The sequence below is a fragment of the Macrobrachium rosenbergii genome, chromosome 46, assembly GCF_040412425.1.
Source record: "Macrobrachium rosenbergii isolate ZJJX-2024 chromosome 46, ASM4041242v1, whole genome shotgun sequence".
NCBI lineage: Eukaryota > Metazoa > Arthropoda > Malacostraca > Decapoda > Palaemonidae > Macrobrachium > Macrobrachium rosenbergii.
The window spans coordinates 8,705,475-8,722,500 of NC_089786.1; the positions used below are offsets into that span (position 1 = coordinate 8,705,475).

General features: G+C 36.1%; 1 protein-coding gene across 6 annotated transcripts in view; it reads left to right on the top strand.

The window, feature by feature from the left end:
- pros (prospero) overlaps nt 1-17,026 on the top strand; it is a 1,677,936-nt gene that overhangs the window by 1,535,863 nt on the left and 125,047 nt on the right. For 5 of the 6 annotated variants that reach the window (XM_067089459.1, XM_067089458.1, XM_067089463.1 and 2 more), the window contains one exon: nt 8,983-9,048. The exons of the other annotated variant lie outside the window; for it this stretch is intronic. In XM_067089459.1, coding sequence (XP_066945560.1) covers nt 8,983-9,048 — 66 coding nt within the window. The remainder of the gene's footprint in view (nt 1-8,982; nt 9,049-17,026) is intronic. 6 annotated transcript variants of the gene reach the window in all.

Below are 17,026 nucleotides of genomic sequence, written 5' to 3' on the forward strand. Positions count from 1 at the left end.
GAGCCGGAGGAGGAAGGATAGGCGTTGCCCTCCGGAAGGAGTAGGGAATGAATGGGAATGAATGGGACGAAGGAAGGAAGTAAGGTTGAAGGAAGAGGCGAGAGGAAAGACAGGAAAAAAGAGAAGTCTAAAAAAAGAGCATATGACAGGAAGGGTGAGAAAATAGAAAGAGAGAGAGAGTGGGTGAGTGAGATTAGATCTTGGAACTGATCTGATGACGTGATTGTTTTGTCTTTTAGAAGTGAGGCTGCAATTTTTCTACTCTTTCATTCTTGGCTTGCGGTTTTAATTGTTTCCTTGAATAAATCTTCGTGGGGTTTTTTGGGCGGGCCTTTTTGCATGGTATGGATATGGATTAAGTGGATATATATATATATTTATATATATATATATATATATATATATATATATATATATATATATATATATATATATATATATATACAGTATATATGTATATATATATGTGTGTGTGTGTGTGTGTGTGTGTGTTTAATGCTTTAAAACATGTTGATGTATGTACGAACGTACATGTGTGAACGTAAATACATAGATATTTGAGTGCGAATTATTTGTGTGTATATAAATATATATATGTATGTATATATATATATTATATGAAAATTATATATACACATACATATATATATACATGCATGCTGTATATGTTATGTATATTATGTACGTATGTATTTGTATCTGTATGTTCACTGGTGTTTGAGCCGGCTGTTGTTTTCCAAAGTTCAACATTTAAAGGTGGCAGTGACTATTGCTTTTCTTGACTTTGAACCCACCCCCAGGTATACTATATGGTTGCGTCCACAAATACAAAGACACCATAGAAGATTATTTAGTTTTTAAATGTGTAATTTGCACATATATCCTTCATGTAATTGCTTGCAGGCAATTGCTAAAAAGGAATTTGCATGTCCGTATTAATCAGAGAAATTAGACTTCCGGTGGTGGCCGTTGATAAGTAAAAACTTGACGTAATGAATTAATTTTCTCATTTTTAGGAAGTGGGTGGGGTTTTTTTCACTTTTTTTTTTTAGGTAGTTTTTATGTATATAATTGTTTTTTTCCCAAAGATGTAGACGAAAATGGACGGTGGTGATTACGGTGATGATTATTATTTTTCACTACTATCACGCAAAACCGTAATTATTATTATTATTATTATTATTATTATTATTATTATTATTGTTGTTGTTATTATTATTAGTCACCAAATAAAAGCAAAAATTATTATTAACATTTACCAGTTGCCTCAAGAATTTTTTTATTTTTTTTTTTATCTGAAACCTATAACTCATGTTCCTTAACTGAAGATGCTCTTTTTAACAGTAAGAAAAGACTCAAGTGAGCATTTTTTATTTTTTTTATTTTATCTGAATAACAGCTACTCTAAAACCATATCTAATTTTTACACTTTATAATGCGAATGTTAATATGAGAAGTGTGTTGCCATAAATTTTTTATTGTAAGAAGTCAAACTTAAGTCACCAAGTTTTTTTTTATCTGTAAAAATCCCTGAAATTAAATATCACATACCTACTTCACTGTGCTAAAGTTAATGTAAATGATGTGTTAAAATCAAGTTGGATGGATTAATAGTCTGTGTAATATCGGGTACGCCTAAGGGATATTTTTGTCTGTACTAATTTGATTTTTACGTCTTTCTTTAATTAGCCAATATTGAGTTGCCTCAGTATTTGACAGGTTTACGCAAATAAGTACTCTACTTAGCATGCTCCTCTAGGAGAAAGGGCCCGTGCCAGCGTAAGGCTGGTTTCATCTAAAACAGGAACTTGAAATTTAGTTCCCACTGCTGGATGAAGACTTAGAAGGTAGGATCTGCCCTGGAACCAAGCGTTATTCATCCTGTATTAGGCGTCCTTGCCAGAACCCTCTTGCAGGATAGCCTGTCAGAAGCATCCTGTTCACATGGAACAAGCACACAGGGGCCACTGACTTGAGATTCAAGCTTCCAAAGAATGTTGACTTCAGCCTCCGACCGCAGGCCCCACACTGCATCAGTAACTGATCATGATGCAGAGCCAGTGATTTTTCATCGCCCTTTGCGAAGGAGGAACTTGATAGTTATCCAGTCTGCCTCCTGCAAGAGGTGTCCTCATCAGAATCCTTTGTAGAATGGTAACCTAGCAAAAGCATCCGTTGTGCCCCTGTAGGAGGCCTCCTTATTAAAATCCCTAGTACGGAATATCCCATTAGAAGCATCCATTGCGCATCCTGTATGAAACATAGTTTCGAAATCCCTTTGTAAAGTAATAGTCCATTATGGCTCCTGTAGGAGGCGCGCTCTTCAAACTCCTTTTCACAGGATCACTTTCACCTTCTGAAGAAGGCGACCACCTCAGAACCGTTTGTATCAATATAAGCCACCAGGAGCATCCCGTAGGAGGGACCCCTCTGTAGAATTCTTCCTTCTTTAGAAGGCCGTCTCCTCCTTGGTATCCTAAGCACCAGGATAACCAACCAGAGGCATCCTCTGTGCCTCCTGTAGGAGGAAGAGGAGGTGCTTTCTGGAGGGCTGTTAAAGCGCCCACGCCCTTTGGCGAAATCCGGTCGGCATACTCTCTCTCTCTCTCTCTCTCTCTCTCTCTCTCTCTCTCTCTGCGGCTTCCGTGGCATCTTCCTGTTGCCATGGTTCCAGCGCATCCAACTTCCCGGATGTGACATATAATAAAGAAAAGGGCCAATTGGTGTTGAATGCCTCAGACGCCGCTCTGTTTAAAGGACTTTGTGCCTCGTTTGGGAAACGCTTTGATTGCTGTTAGCGGTAGTTTGATGGTGCTGTTGACATTACCGGTTAGTTATTTTGCTTTTTTTGTTGTTGTTGTTCTTGGTGTTATTAAAGTTATCATCCTTCTTACTGACTGTGATTATTATTGCTACAGTTTTTGCTATTGTTCATAATGATAATTTTATTATTATTACTTTTTCCATTGCGAGGTCAGCATGATCATTATTATGTTTTTTTTTCTTAATTTTTTGGTAAAAAACTTTGTCTACATGCTTATGTTACAATAACGGAACACTTTTTTGTTTTTGTTTTTTGTTTTTGGACCACTTTGTGATTCTGTTACTTGTAACTCTTCACATGTAAGTTTTCCAGTCAGCATTGTTGTACCTGTCCCAGGTTAAGATTACTGTAGGGTTTCCATAACGGGGCTGATGAACACTTCTATGTAATTTCTTCCCTCATTTTATCTTAATGTAACACGTGCTCTCAGCAAAGTAGCTGTGACCTTTTGGAGATAATTTTCCTCAAAATGGGTATCACCACCTCACTTGTTTATCAAGACTCCTTTTCCCTCCCCAAACTTTAACCACCTTCGTTGAAGCGGCAACATTTCCTAGGGTCCTGCTTACCTCTCCCTTCCTTGTCCAGTCGTACCTCTGAGAAATTTACCATCTCTGAGAATTCTAAAAACAAAGAGGAATGTTAAGAATGTTAGGTTCCAGCGTTTAGATGGGGGAGGGATGAAGGAATGATTAGGTTACCGGAACTAGAGTTCATGATTTCCTTTCAATTTCTGCAAGAAGGGAAAATTTTGCAGGAGCTGTATGGCTGAGTTGTTGGCAAGACTTGGAGATTGCTACATGGAGCATGAATGTATTGCTTGTGAAATTTAGATAGATTGATTGCTTGTTAAATTTACTAGAGTTTAGCTTTTGTCTTACAGATGTTTTCCAGTGAAAATCGTAACAAGAACGTGCGTGGGGTTAGCTTGTAAACAAGCATATACAGTCCAAAATTAACTTCGTTGTGTGTTATCTGATTGCCAAGAAGGAGGAAATTCGCCATCGTGTTATTAGCTGGTGGCCAGGCTGTATAAAGAGAGGATCCCCCTAAATGAAAACATAAAAAAATAAAAAGAGAAACAACAACGGGAGGACGGAGGAGCAGCAACAACGACCCCAAACAACCTCTTGTCCCGCAAGTGGCATCCTTTGATAGGGACCTTATTGCCCAGTTGAATAATAGACGACCAGGAGATGGAGAGACGCAGGCACACAGGCATGAAGCGGATCTGCAGACTTTAAGTTAACAATAATGTCTGTTCTTTCTGCCGATGGGTGAAAGGTCTTCTGGGGATGGTGGGGAGGCGGGGGGAGGAGAAGGGGAGGGGAGAAGGCCCCCAGAATCACAATGGATTCCTTTCGGGGGACTGATGACGAGAAATCTCAAAGGTGCGTTTTGCGAAATCCGCAATAAAATTGGCATTACGGTGAGGAAAAGGGATTCCCCTCAATCCTCCTCTTGTCGGACATGTTCCTCATCCTTTCCCTCCCCCTCCGCCCTACCCCTACCCCTGCTCTCCCGACCTTTCTTACTCCTCCTCCCCCTCCTCCTCCTCCTCCCATACCTCTTCCTCCAGTCATCCATTCAGGTGTATTACATGACCTTTTCAGTCATACAAGAAGTAGAATCCGAAATGCTCCTGCCCCCACCCTCCATCCCCCCACCCTCCACATGCCTAAGTACTTAACTCTACCATGAGAGCCCTCCCCCCACCATTCCCCTACCCCCTTCCCATACATGATTCCCACCCCTCCCCTTCTCTCCTCCTCTCGTAAGGTTGCTGCTTTATCCGTGGGAAATGCCTTCGTTTTCAAGGTTCACCTCTCTCTCTCTCTCTCTCTCTCTCTCTCTCTCTCTCTCTCTCTCTCTCTCTCGTACTCTTGATGATGGTTTTACTTTCAGTTTCCGCTTTCGTTTTCTCGTAGGCGTTGTCAACACTGCCGCCGAATGTGTCCTTTTCATATTGTAAATCATTTTGGAAGACTGATGTGGAAACACGAGTTCCTCACGCCTTAGTTTTCATCACTGTTTTTAATGTGACAGCTCGTGTCCTTTTTTAATGTGTGAGACGTTGCCTTAAGTCACGATAGTTTAAAATAATAAAAAGTGGTAATGTAACGCTATGTGATTGTGTATTTGACAGAGAGAGAGAGAGAGAGAGAGAGAGAGAGAGAGAGAGAGAGAGAGAGAGAGAGAGAGAGAGACTACGGCATGCTGTTTTACACCTGTATATTACGTTCAAATGTTCGCAATTTTACTGAAAAAAAAACATTTTTCGCGTGATGACAGGTTACGATACGTATGTGTGAGAGAAAGAGAGAGAGAGAGAGTGTGTGTTCAGTATGATTTTACAACACTTAGTAGCCATTTAGGCAATAGAGAGAGAGAGTGAGAGAGAGAATGGAAGCATATTAGAATATATTGTAACAAAAAACCCTTCAAATATTACAAATTGTAAGCTGGAAATAAAAACTTTAAAAGGTGAAAGCTTGCTGTGTGAGAGAGAGAGAGAGAGAGAGATTACAGTACAATATATCGGTATGACTTCACAATCTCGTTCTAATATTTTAAATTTTAGTCTAAAAAACACTCTAAATTGGTTAAAGGTTACTGTGTGCTTGTGTGTGTGTGAGAGAGAGAGAGAGAGAGAGAGAGAGAGAGAGAGAGAGAGAGAGAGAGAAGACAATGTCAGTACTGCACTTGTCCATATTTCATGAAGGAAGTCTCCAGATTCCCAACCGAACTTCCGATATTTATCCGGCCTTCCGTCATCTCCTTCTTCCTCCTCATTCTTTTGTGGAAAGCTGATTGATTGGCTTCCATCGTGCTGGCGCTACAGCAGCCATTGTGGAAGAGCATCTTTCAGAATCCGGGATCACAATGAAATCTCTCTTTAATGGGCAAAATCCGGTCCTTTTCCCCTTTTCGGGCGCGGCGAAATGACCAACGTTATTTGGTGGTACGTGATGGGTGTACAGTACTGTTTCTAAGGGTTCGGACTGTTTGCTAAATGTTGTGCAGATGGCTGTTTGTTCATGAGGAATTTTTGCTGGATATTGCACAGTTGGCTGTACATCAGGTTCGTAACTTTTGCCAAGTATTGTTCAGGTTATTGTGCATCAGCTTCGTGACTTTTGCTGAATTTGCGCTGTTTGCTATATATCAAGTCTTAACTTTTTCTCAGTATTTTGCAGTGAACCAGCTTCATTACTTTTCCTACATAATTTACAGTTGGTTATACTTGGGCTCTGTTACTGTTGCTAAATACTGTACAGTTGGTTGTTCATCGCCCATGTTACTCTTGCTAAATAATATGCTAGGGGTTGTACACCAAGTGATACATTTTCTAAATACTTTACAGTTTGTTGTACATCGGCTCTTATTAAATTTGTCAAACATTGTTTAGTAATGCATTGTTTAAACATTGTATAGTTATACAGTGCCTTCTATCTTTTTGTTAACTTTTGTAGTCAGGTGAACATCTGGTCTGTTGTTTTCAAGATATTGTACTGTCGATTGTACATCAGCTTTGCTGTTCTTGCTAAATGTTGTTTAGTTGGTTGTACATTACTCCTATTACTGTTACTTAACATTGCACAGACGGTTGTGTTCATTTATGTTCCAGACGAAATGAGACCTGTGTGACATCATGGGCCGGCATATTATGTGATTGACATTTTGGCCCTCTATATCTTCTGTAAATAGTTTTATTAAGTCGTTGATAAGTTTATGAAATTCCATTTCTAGGATTCCGGAAGGGGAATGGAAAAGAAAAAGCTTTGTCAGAACATTTTAAAAGAAAATGGAAACGGAAAAAACCTAATTTTGCAGAACCCTTTCAGGAAAGGGCAGTGAAAAAGTACTTAGTGAGATAAGAGCCTTTTCAATAAAGGAAAATGATAAAGAATTGAGAAGCGTTCTTTGTAAGGACTTTTTTCAGAAAGGGAAGTGAAAAAGAAAACTGTGTCGTTAAAACTTTTCCAGAAGGAAAATGAAAAATACTTTTTGAGAACCTTTTAAAGCAAGATGAATTACAAAGAAATGAAAAAGTAAAGTACTTCATCAGAATCTATTTCCCAAAAATGTAAAAGAAAAGTACTTCGTCAGAACCTTTTCGGGAAAGAGAAATGAAGAAGAAAATGAAATGACTTTGCCGTAACCTTTGTAGCTAATGGAAATGGGGAAAAAATTCTTCAAGAACTTTTCTGAAGAGTAATAAAAACAGTACTTCTTCAACACTTTTTCCAGAAAAGGGAAATGAAAAAGAAAATACTTCGTCAAGACCTTTTTCTGAAAAGGAAATAAAAAAAGTACTTCTTCAAAACCTTTTCAGGAAAGGCAATGGAAAAAAGAGAAAAGTACTTCGTCATGACTTTTTCAGTAACGGTAATGAAAACGAAAATACTTCGTCATGACCTTTTTCAGAAACGGGAAATAAAATAACACTTCTTTATAACCTTTTCAGGAAAGGCAAATGAAAAAATAAAAGTACCTCGTCATGTGTATTTTCAGAGATGAAAATATAATTAAAAGAAAAAAAGTTGGACACAAGGAAGGTCAGTTGCAAAGCTCACCCACCCGTAGGAGCTGAGGTTCCACACACTGGTCCCCGGAGCCAGTCCATTTCATGCCTTGGGACTCCCCAACACAAGATGACATTTGAGGCTTCTCTCGCCTCTGTGATTCCGCCGAGGGGCTCCGCCGAGGTTCCACGTCCACGGGATCTCCGATCTGATTGCCTCCTGAAGGAAACACGCGGACAAGGAAACCGGACGGAGATTCCTCGACTGCCAATCACGTTGCTTAATCCTTACTAGCCCATGTCACCCTGGAGGAACCTGGCCCTCCCCCCCCAACTCTCTCTCTCTCTCTCTCTCTCTCTCTCTCTCTCTCTCTCTCTCTCTCTCTCTCTCTCTCTCTCTCTCTCTCTCACAACCCAACTCCCTTGCTCGTGCTATCACCAGAGATTTGTCACCCTGTGATGGGATGTAAGATTCCCTGCCTTTACACTTATTATTATTATTATTATTATTATTATTATTATTATTATTATTATTATTATTATTATAAAGACTTGTGTTATCGGTGTATCACTGGTTTTGTTGATGTAGTTGCTGGTGAATGAATAGTTATTATTAGTATTTATAAAAATGTTTATTAAATTTAGTTTGGTTACTGGAGTAAAATTTGTTATTATTATTATTATGATTATTATTATTATTATTAAATTTCTGTTAATTATCAAGGTATTGGGTTAATTTTGCTAGCTGGGTTCATGGATAATTAATAATAATAAAATGGTGAATATGAACGCATAAATGATTCGTATCACATGTATTATCCTCGTCATGTATTATTATATCTCATCATTCTTCATTCTGATTACTGCTGTCATCACTCATAGCTGTCATCATTTCTTTACTGCATTACGAGCATTAACCCGTACAGATGTTTGCCCAATCACTATTATATATATCATTATTATTTTTGTACATTCTTTATCATCATTACCATGATTTTCGGAGTCAAGGTTTGAATAATAATAATAATAATAATAATAATAATAATAATAATAATAATAATAATAATCTTTCTCCTATATTTCAGCGCCTGTCAACTCATGTGGCAACTGGTTTTGTTCGACCTGTCCCCTGCTCATAGTTTAAATCTTTGCAATATCATCCTGTCGTGTCCTTTATCAAATTTCTTAAAATTACTAAAGTGATTTCACTTTGATGTTTATGAAGTTTTCAAAGATATTAAAGATGCTTCTTTCTTTTCTTCTTCTTCTTCTTCTTCTTCTTCTTCTTCTTCTTCTTCTTCTTCTTCTTCTTCTTCTTCTTCTTCTTTTATTATTATTATTATTATTATTATTATTATTATTATTATTATTATTATTATTATTATTATTATTATTATTAACCATGCTTCTTTCTCCCAACGTGTGTTAAATTCTGTGGACTTTCAGGAAACATGTAATCTTTTACAACTGGAATTTGCTTCAATGGTGAAAAGTCTTTAAAACATTATGTTAATTACAACATTGCATCTGAAAAATAAAATTATTTATATAGAACCCAAAATTACCTCTGAGTTGCCTAAAAGAAAACTGAGGTGAATCTTAAATATCTGATTAATTTATTTTTCTATTTCAGGTATGTTTGAAGAGAACTTCCGTAGCAGAGAGCAGTTTCTGAATAAGGAGTATAATCGTACCTTAGGTTAGTTCTTTCGTTACTTTAATTATAAAAAATAAGTCTTCATGTTTCTGAAAACAATGATAGTCTTTGCGTAGTTTCTAAAAAATAATTGCCATAATTGAGTTGCTTTGACATAATACAATCATACAATTTGCAATCGTTGCAAAGATGTCTTTTTGGTAAAATACCTCATGAATAAGCCATCGGGTTTTCACCCAATTTCCCAGAAATGGGAAGCTCGCTTGAAGGGCTAAATTCCTAACCTTTTCACGAGATGTAATTATTCCCTTTCCACTTTTTAGTTTTCTGTAAAAGAAAAATATTGAGATAGCTTTTTGTCTGTCCTCCCTCTGATCTTAAAAACTACTGTGGCTTGAGGGCTGCAAATTAGTATGTTGATCATCCACCCTCCAATCATCAACATACCAAATTACAGCCCTCTAGCCTTAGTAGTTTTTATGTTATTTAAGGTTAAAGTTGGCCATGATCTTGCGTCTGGCACCGATATAGGGTCCAACAACATAGGCAACCACCGGGCTGTGGCTGAAAGTTTCATGGGCCGCTGCTGGGAGTTTCATGGGCCGTGGCTGAGAGTTTCATACAGCATTGTAAGCTGTTTTATATGGAATCACTCGTCTCACTTTTAAATTAGTGGAATGATTTTGATTTTCACATCGAAATGGAGTTATTCTACTTTAGATTGTTGAGGAGTATTTTTACTCTTGATTTTAATGGAATGAGTTTATTTTTAGCTGAAATGGAATGAGTTCACTTTTCATTCCAGTTGAGTGAGTGAGTTCTCTGCCCTAGTCGCGCAATTTTACTTTCGACTGAGGTGGAATGACTTTACTTTTGACCCAAATGGAATGACTTGGCCTGTTTCTCAAATGGAATGACTTTACTTTTCACAACAATAGAATGACTTACGTTTGTCTCGATGGGAATGAGTTTACCTTAGGCACAAATAGTGTAAGTCTACTTTTGGCTTCAATGGAATGAGTAAATCAGTGAAGTGAGTTTTTCACGCGAGAAATGAGTTTTATTTTTCAATTCAATGGAGTAAATTTTTCACTCATGAAAAATTAGTTTTATTTTTTAAATTCAATGGAGTGAGTTTTTCACTCATGAGAAATGAGTTTTATTTTTTTTATTCAATGGAGTGAGTTTTCCACTCATGAGAACTGAGTTTTATTTTTTTTTTATTCAATAGAGTGAGTTTTTCACTCATGAGAAATGAGTTTTGTGTTTTTTTTTTTATTCAATCGAGTGAGTTTTCGCTCATGAGAAATGAGTTTACTTCTACATCAAATAGAATGATCCGCAGGAAGTCCAAACGGAGTTTGTTGCCAAAAAGGCAGGCACGTACAGGGAGTAATACACACATTAAATAAATAAATAAAGTAAAATAAAATAAGATAAATATAAAAGTCAAGTGAATAAGTCATTATCAGACAAAAAAAGCAAATCGTGCTTTTTAAGTGTACTCTACTTACAAGTAAAGCCCAGTCACGTTTCGAAGTAAAAGTAGAGAACCGAGTTGTTGTTGTTCTTCATTTTCGAAAGTAATTCGGCGGAAGGGAAAATCGCCCAGAGACAGATTGAATCCATAATAATGATGATATTGCGGTGTGAATACTGTACACTTCAGCAGCTGCTGACTGACTTCTGACGTCGACTCCAATTGGTGGCTGGGGCGCCGCTTTCGCCCGGACGTTTTCGTACGGCGTCGCTGATTGGCTGAAAGGGCTATTGTAGCGTGTCGCTTGTCTGTTATCTGATATTGTGTGTGTGTGTGTGTGTGTGTCATGAGTAGGAATGTTGCTTAACACGCGAGAATAGAAAATCTGGAGCACTGATGAACGCAACGGGGCGTTCAGATATCAACGCCCTGCTTGATACGTGGAGTGACTTGATCTCTCTCTCTCTCTCTCTCTCTCTCTCTCTCTCTCTCTCTCTCAGATGCAAATTAATAAATGTATAAATTCTCTCTCTCTCATACACACACATACATACACACACAAACTGATAAATGTATCTCTCTCTCTCTCTCTCTCTCTCTCTCTCTCTCTCTCTCTCTCTCTCTCTCTCTCTCTCTCTCTGACTCAGACACAAGCTAATAATCGCAAGCCAAAGAATGTACAAACTTGACGAGTTCGTTGTTACATAGATTTCGAAGCTTATTTCTCTATAATCACCAGTTCTGGTTTATGACTTTCATACTGGTTTTAAATGGATTCCTGGACATGAACGACTGTTTTTGTATTATATTATTTTATTTTATGTAACTCACTTTTAGTATTTTCATTACTGTACTTGGAAATTGCACTGAAAGAACGCGAATGTGCTACTCATTCTCCTCTTTCACTCCATCCTTGTGGCCTCTGCTGTATATTTATTGTCAAATTTTATTAAATTATAAAGGTGTGTATGTGTATATATACATATTTATATAGACAAGTATATATATATATATATCTATATCTATCTATATATATATATATATATATATATATATATATATATATATATATATATATATATATATATAATATATATAATAGCTGTGTTTTTGCGCAACAAATTTGCGACGGTCTTCCGATAGTATCCGAGGGAAAATTAAGGAAAAATTTGGTATCCAACCAAGAGAAACGATAAGAACTGTAGCTTTTCTCTTTAGGTGAAGATTATTTATCTTCAATTTCTTATTTTTAGCAAGTGCCACTCCAAAACTATTAGGCTACAGATTCCAACGGAATTGACATTTTATTTTTGAGCAACTGCCAGTTCCAACCTAAATTTTCATGTTTATTTTAGGAAAATGAAAGTGTAGATTCTAATTGAAATTTTGCATTTTTTAAAAATTAGATTCAAACAAGAACTTGGAATTTTATTTAAAAAAAAAAAAAGCCGCTGATTCCAACAGAAATATTGAGTTGATTTACAGTATAACTCGACCGATTTTGACAGAAAATTTCAAGTTCGTTAAAAATAAAAAAAATAAATAAAAGGCGTAACCCGATTTTTTTTAATTAATTTTTCCTGTAGGAAAAATTTTCAACCAAATACCCTCTCCTAGACAAATCCTAGAGTAAACAAGAGAAAAAAAGGGATCTAGAAAGCGTTCAAAGACGAATGATTCCAAATTATGGCAGTAGAGGGACATAACTAGCTCATTAATTTTACCTTTCCAGATATTTTGCCAAATTTTTACAAAATTTGTGCCAACTTCTAAAAGAATTTTTACAGCAAGTCTTTACACAATAAAGGTTACAATGTGAAATTTTGCGTGTTTAGACTTTACAGTGTGGTGGTCCTAAGTTCAATCCCTGCTCATAACTTGATAGATTTTACAGGCTATACGACTTATCATCTCATTTTTAAGCTAAGGGTGGGATGCTGGGGTGTGCCATAGGTCTACTTGCCGAGCCATTGGCAGTCACTTCCTGGTTCCCCCTGGTCCAAGCTTAGGTGACGAGGCCCATATGTGCTTATGCTCGGTCTCTGAGTCACTGTAGGCTGACGCACAATAATTTGCATTCAGTGGATCAGGTAGTACATGACATATCCTTTAATCTTTGTTATTTATCAAGTATTATTCTTTAAGTTAAGCGTCCTTCTTGCCTCAGTGAATAGGCTTAGATTTAATTGAGTGGTTGTTTCATGTAATCTGGAGTCGCAATGATTGTGGCCATTAACCTTTGGACCTCATATTAAAGTGCTTTGAAAAAAATAACTTAGTTTTCTACGTAAATCATGTTGTATAATAAGAGCTTTTTCAGCATCAGCTGCTAATCGTGTTTAGAAAAATGACGTTCTAGGGAAAGCACTTTTTATAAAATATACGGTTTCTGTTACGATTTCACGTTACGCCTTTTATTATACTAATAAAACTAAATCATATTTTACTGGAGCTTTTTCAGTAATACCCATTAAGGACGTCTAGAAAAACTGACAGTAAATGAGAAGTAACTTTTAAGAACTTTTGTACGCATGAAACCATGTACTTGAATCACCACAGCTGAATTGCATTACTGTAATAAAAAGAAGGTATTAACAGAGGCCTTGCAGAAGTACAATTTCACCTCGACATTCGAGTTACAGGACCTTCCGAATTTATAAAGCGATAATATGTGCGCGCCCATTCCGACGGGCGGCTCAGAGTATTGTAATAAGGCGTCGCTGGGGGAGGGACTTGTGTCCTTACGCGAAGAGATTATTGCAAAGGGCCGTTGCAGGAACTTAATCTTTCCAGGAATGCTTTAATTAAACTTAAAGGGTTGGGGGGGGGCGGGGATTACGGGCCCCGTCCTTTCTCAGACATTCTTCGTCTTCTCTCTCTAATTAAACGAAAGCGCATAACAGAGTCTTCATTTCCGGGTGTAATAATAACGGTAATTGCTCCGTCCTGCGATAAAAAAAAAAATTGAAGGTTTTTTTTTCGTCTTGACACTTTCTTTCTTCAACTGAATGCGTGTCTTCTTCATTGTGCAATCTCTCTCTCTCTCTCTCTCTCTCTCTCTCTCTCTCTCTCTCTCTCTCTCTCTCTCTCTCTCTTTTGTAAAATGATGTAATTACCTTGAGGAAGGCCAAGTGGCCCACAGCATTTACAGAATGTGATATATATAATGTTTCACACATAGCCTATATATATATACAGTATATATATATATATATATATATATATATATATATATATATATATATATATGTGTGTGTGTGTGTGTGTATGTATGTATGTATGTATATAGGTATATAGTTAGATAGATAGATAGATAAATAGATAGATAGACAGACAGTGCAATCCACATCATGTCCACATCCCTACATCCATGCAATCATCCTATACATCGACGCCTTTCAATCTCCTCATATACATATGGCGTGCTCACACCATCCCTCCTCCCCCCACGCCCCCTACCCAACTCCCTCCTACTCGCCATTCAGAAGCACACCTTTCTCATATTCTGTACATATTCACCCCCATTTTACTTGCTCACGAAATAAGACAGCATTGTAATGATGTCGAAATTAGGGAGTTCATTCTCTCCCGTGCAGACATAATCGAATCTGTTCGGGTACGCCCTTTTCCGCACTTACAGACGTGAAAGTTTTGTGTTATTTTCTTTTTTTTTTGGCCGAAAGTCGCGCGAGGTAACTTTCAGCCCCCCGTCAAAAGAATTGGCTTGATTTACATGAGCGCTTGCAGGAAAAATGAGGGTGTGATATTCTCTCTCTCTCTCTCTCTCTCTCTCTCTCTCTCTCTTAGTATGTGACACGCATCCAACCTGTTGCAAGAATTGCTTTAAGTACGTTTGCGCTTTCGATAAGACTGATGGGAAATCTCTCTCTCTCTCTCTCTCTCTCTCTCTCTCTCTCTCTCTATATATATATATATATATATATATATATATATATATATATATATATATATATATATATACATATTATATATTATATACACACACTTTAACGTGGATATTGAAGTTCATCATATACTCATTAGAGTAATTAGTTGAATCTCTCTCTCTCTCTCTCTCTCTCTCTCTCTCTCTCTCTCTCTCTCTCTCTCTCTCTCTCTCTCTCTCTCTCTCTCTATAAAATTGTGCACCGACGCTTAATACTTACCTACCCAAAGAATTGCATGTTTTACATGAATGCATTGCAAAATCAATGAACATTGATTCTCTCTCTCTCTCTCTCTCTCTCTCTCTCTCTCTCTCTCTCTCTCTCTCTCTCTCTCTCTTTCAATCACAGGTTATTCCTGTGAGAGTGATTTTGCGTCTGATTTCCCCCGAACCTGACTCAAGCAGCGTGATATTCCTGCAGAAATTCCTGCAAGCAAAAAACGTATCTATCATCGAGCTGTGACGTCACCAGCAAGCGAGTGCCTGGTGAGGCATGAAACTAATGAATTAGAAAATGACAATAAGCTTTTACTTGCTGGAGAGTAAGGATGAATGAACTGCAGTGAAATGAGTCGGTTATTCATTGAATTAGTAGGTAAAGATTATTGTATTAGTTTGCGGTATGAATGAAGGCACGTAGGAATTTTGTTATATAATTAGAAAGTAAGTTATTTTTGTTTCGTTTGAAATGTGAATGAGCAGAAACGATCGAATGAGTCAGTTTTAAAATGGAAGATAAACAGATTTTATTTACTTTGTGATGTATGAATGAAGGGGAACGAATGAATCTTTTAATTGATAATTTCAGAAGATTGATTTATACTGGTTGAAGCAATTGTTTAGAAAAGATATTGTATAGACATTTTGTTCTCTTGTAAATTTGTAGTGGCAGAATTGACCAAGCTATTTTGTGTTAAAGTCGTCATGAGATAGATATGAGATGTACGAAATATATATGTATATTATTATTATTATTATTATTATTATTATTATTATTATTATTATTATTATTATTATTATTATTATTATTGTAATAACTGGAAAATCATGATGAACAGTTGTGACTACCATTCTTATCTTTAATGATTTGTAAAAGAAATTATATCTATGTTTTAAACATTTAACATTTTGTTCACATCTTATTTTTACTAAATGTCTGTTTTAAATCATATTCGCTATATAAATTTGTCAACTAATATTCTTAATCATATGATTGTTTTTATCATTACCTCAGTTTTTAACAGTCTGATTTTCTAATAATTTATCTCTAGTCATTCATATTTGAAATCACGTGACACTTATAAGCATTTACATTTTTTAATGTCTTTACACCTGTAATGGCACTTGTAATTATGTACATTATTACTCCACTTTTAACCTTGTTGTTATTTTAATAATTAATCTTTAGTCTTTTATTTTTTTGTCACATAATACTTAAAATCATAAATATTTTAATCTCTTTACACCTAATAATGACACATAATCATTTATATTTTTAATCTCATTGCACATATAATGGCACATATGATGGTACATATAATTATTTATATTTTTAATATCATATCTATTACGACACTTAAAATCATTTATATTTTTCCGATTGTCTCATCCGATGATCAAAGGAAAATAGTGTTTTGCATATTGCAATAGGAAAAGTATGCATACAGTCTCATCATTGCATGCAATACACTGATGGCGAATGCATACGGCCTCTTTGCAACTCTAGCGTTTCCCTGTGCAACATTCCGACTTCCTTTCGTCTGGCTTGATTTTGCAATAGAATTCTGCAACACGGTTTTGCAAAGGTTCTCCGCTCCTCTGCCAACTCTCTCCTTTATCATCCTGGGGAGACTGTTACCTGTAACCTTTTGAATTATTGACAGAACTTTTTTTTGTGCCGTGTTTCTTTGGGTGGGAAGATTATTTTTGTTTTTTGTCACTGAGTTGGTTTTAGTCTAATACTTTTATATATGCTTAATGCTTTGAAATGTATATATATATATATATATATATATATATATATATATATATATATATATATATATATATATATATATATATATATATATATATATATTAAACTTGGTCATTTGTACAATTGTACTGTGTACTCATACAAAGAATAACATGACCTCTTTTAAACAGGATGTATCTAACGTAGATTTTATTGAAAAAATAATTACAAGCTTTCAAAGACTATCTGTCCCCATCACCCAGTAGCCGGTCACTTGACGATGTGGGCAGATAGTCCTTGAAAACTTGTAACTTTTCTCGAATAAAATCTCCGATAGATACAACCTGTTTAAATGAGGTCCTGCTATTCTTTGTATGTGTGTATATATATTTATATATATATATATATATATATATATATATATATATATATATATATATATATATATATATATATATATATATATATATATCGGTGGTGGAGGTTTTTTCGGCTCGAGATCGCAATTCTTTGTAAGTCATTCAGACCACTGTCATCTCTTAGTCGCGTCTCTATTCATTTTTATATTTCATAAAATCTTCACTTATTGACTTTCTTGTCATTATTTTAGCCGTTATCCCCTTATCTTTCATATTTAATG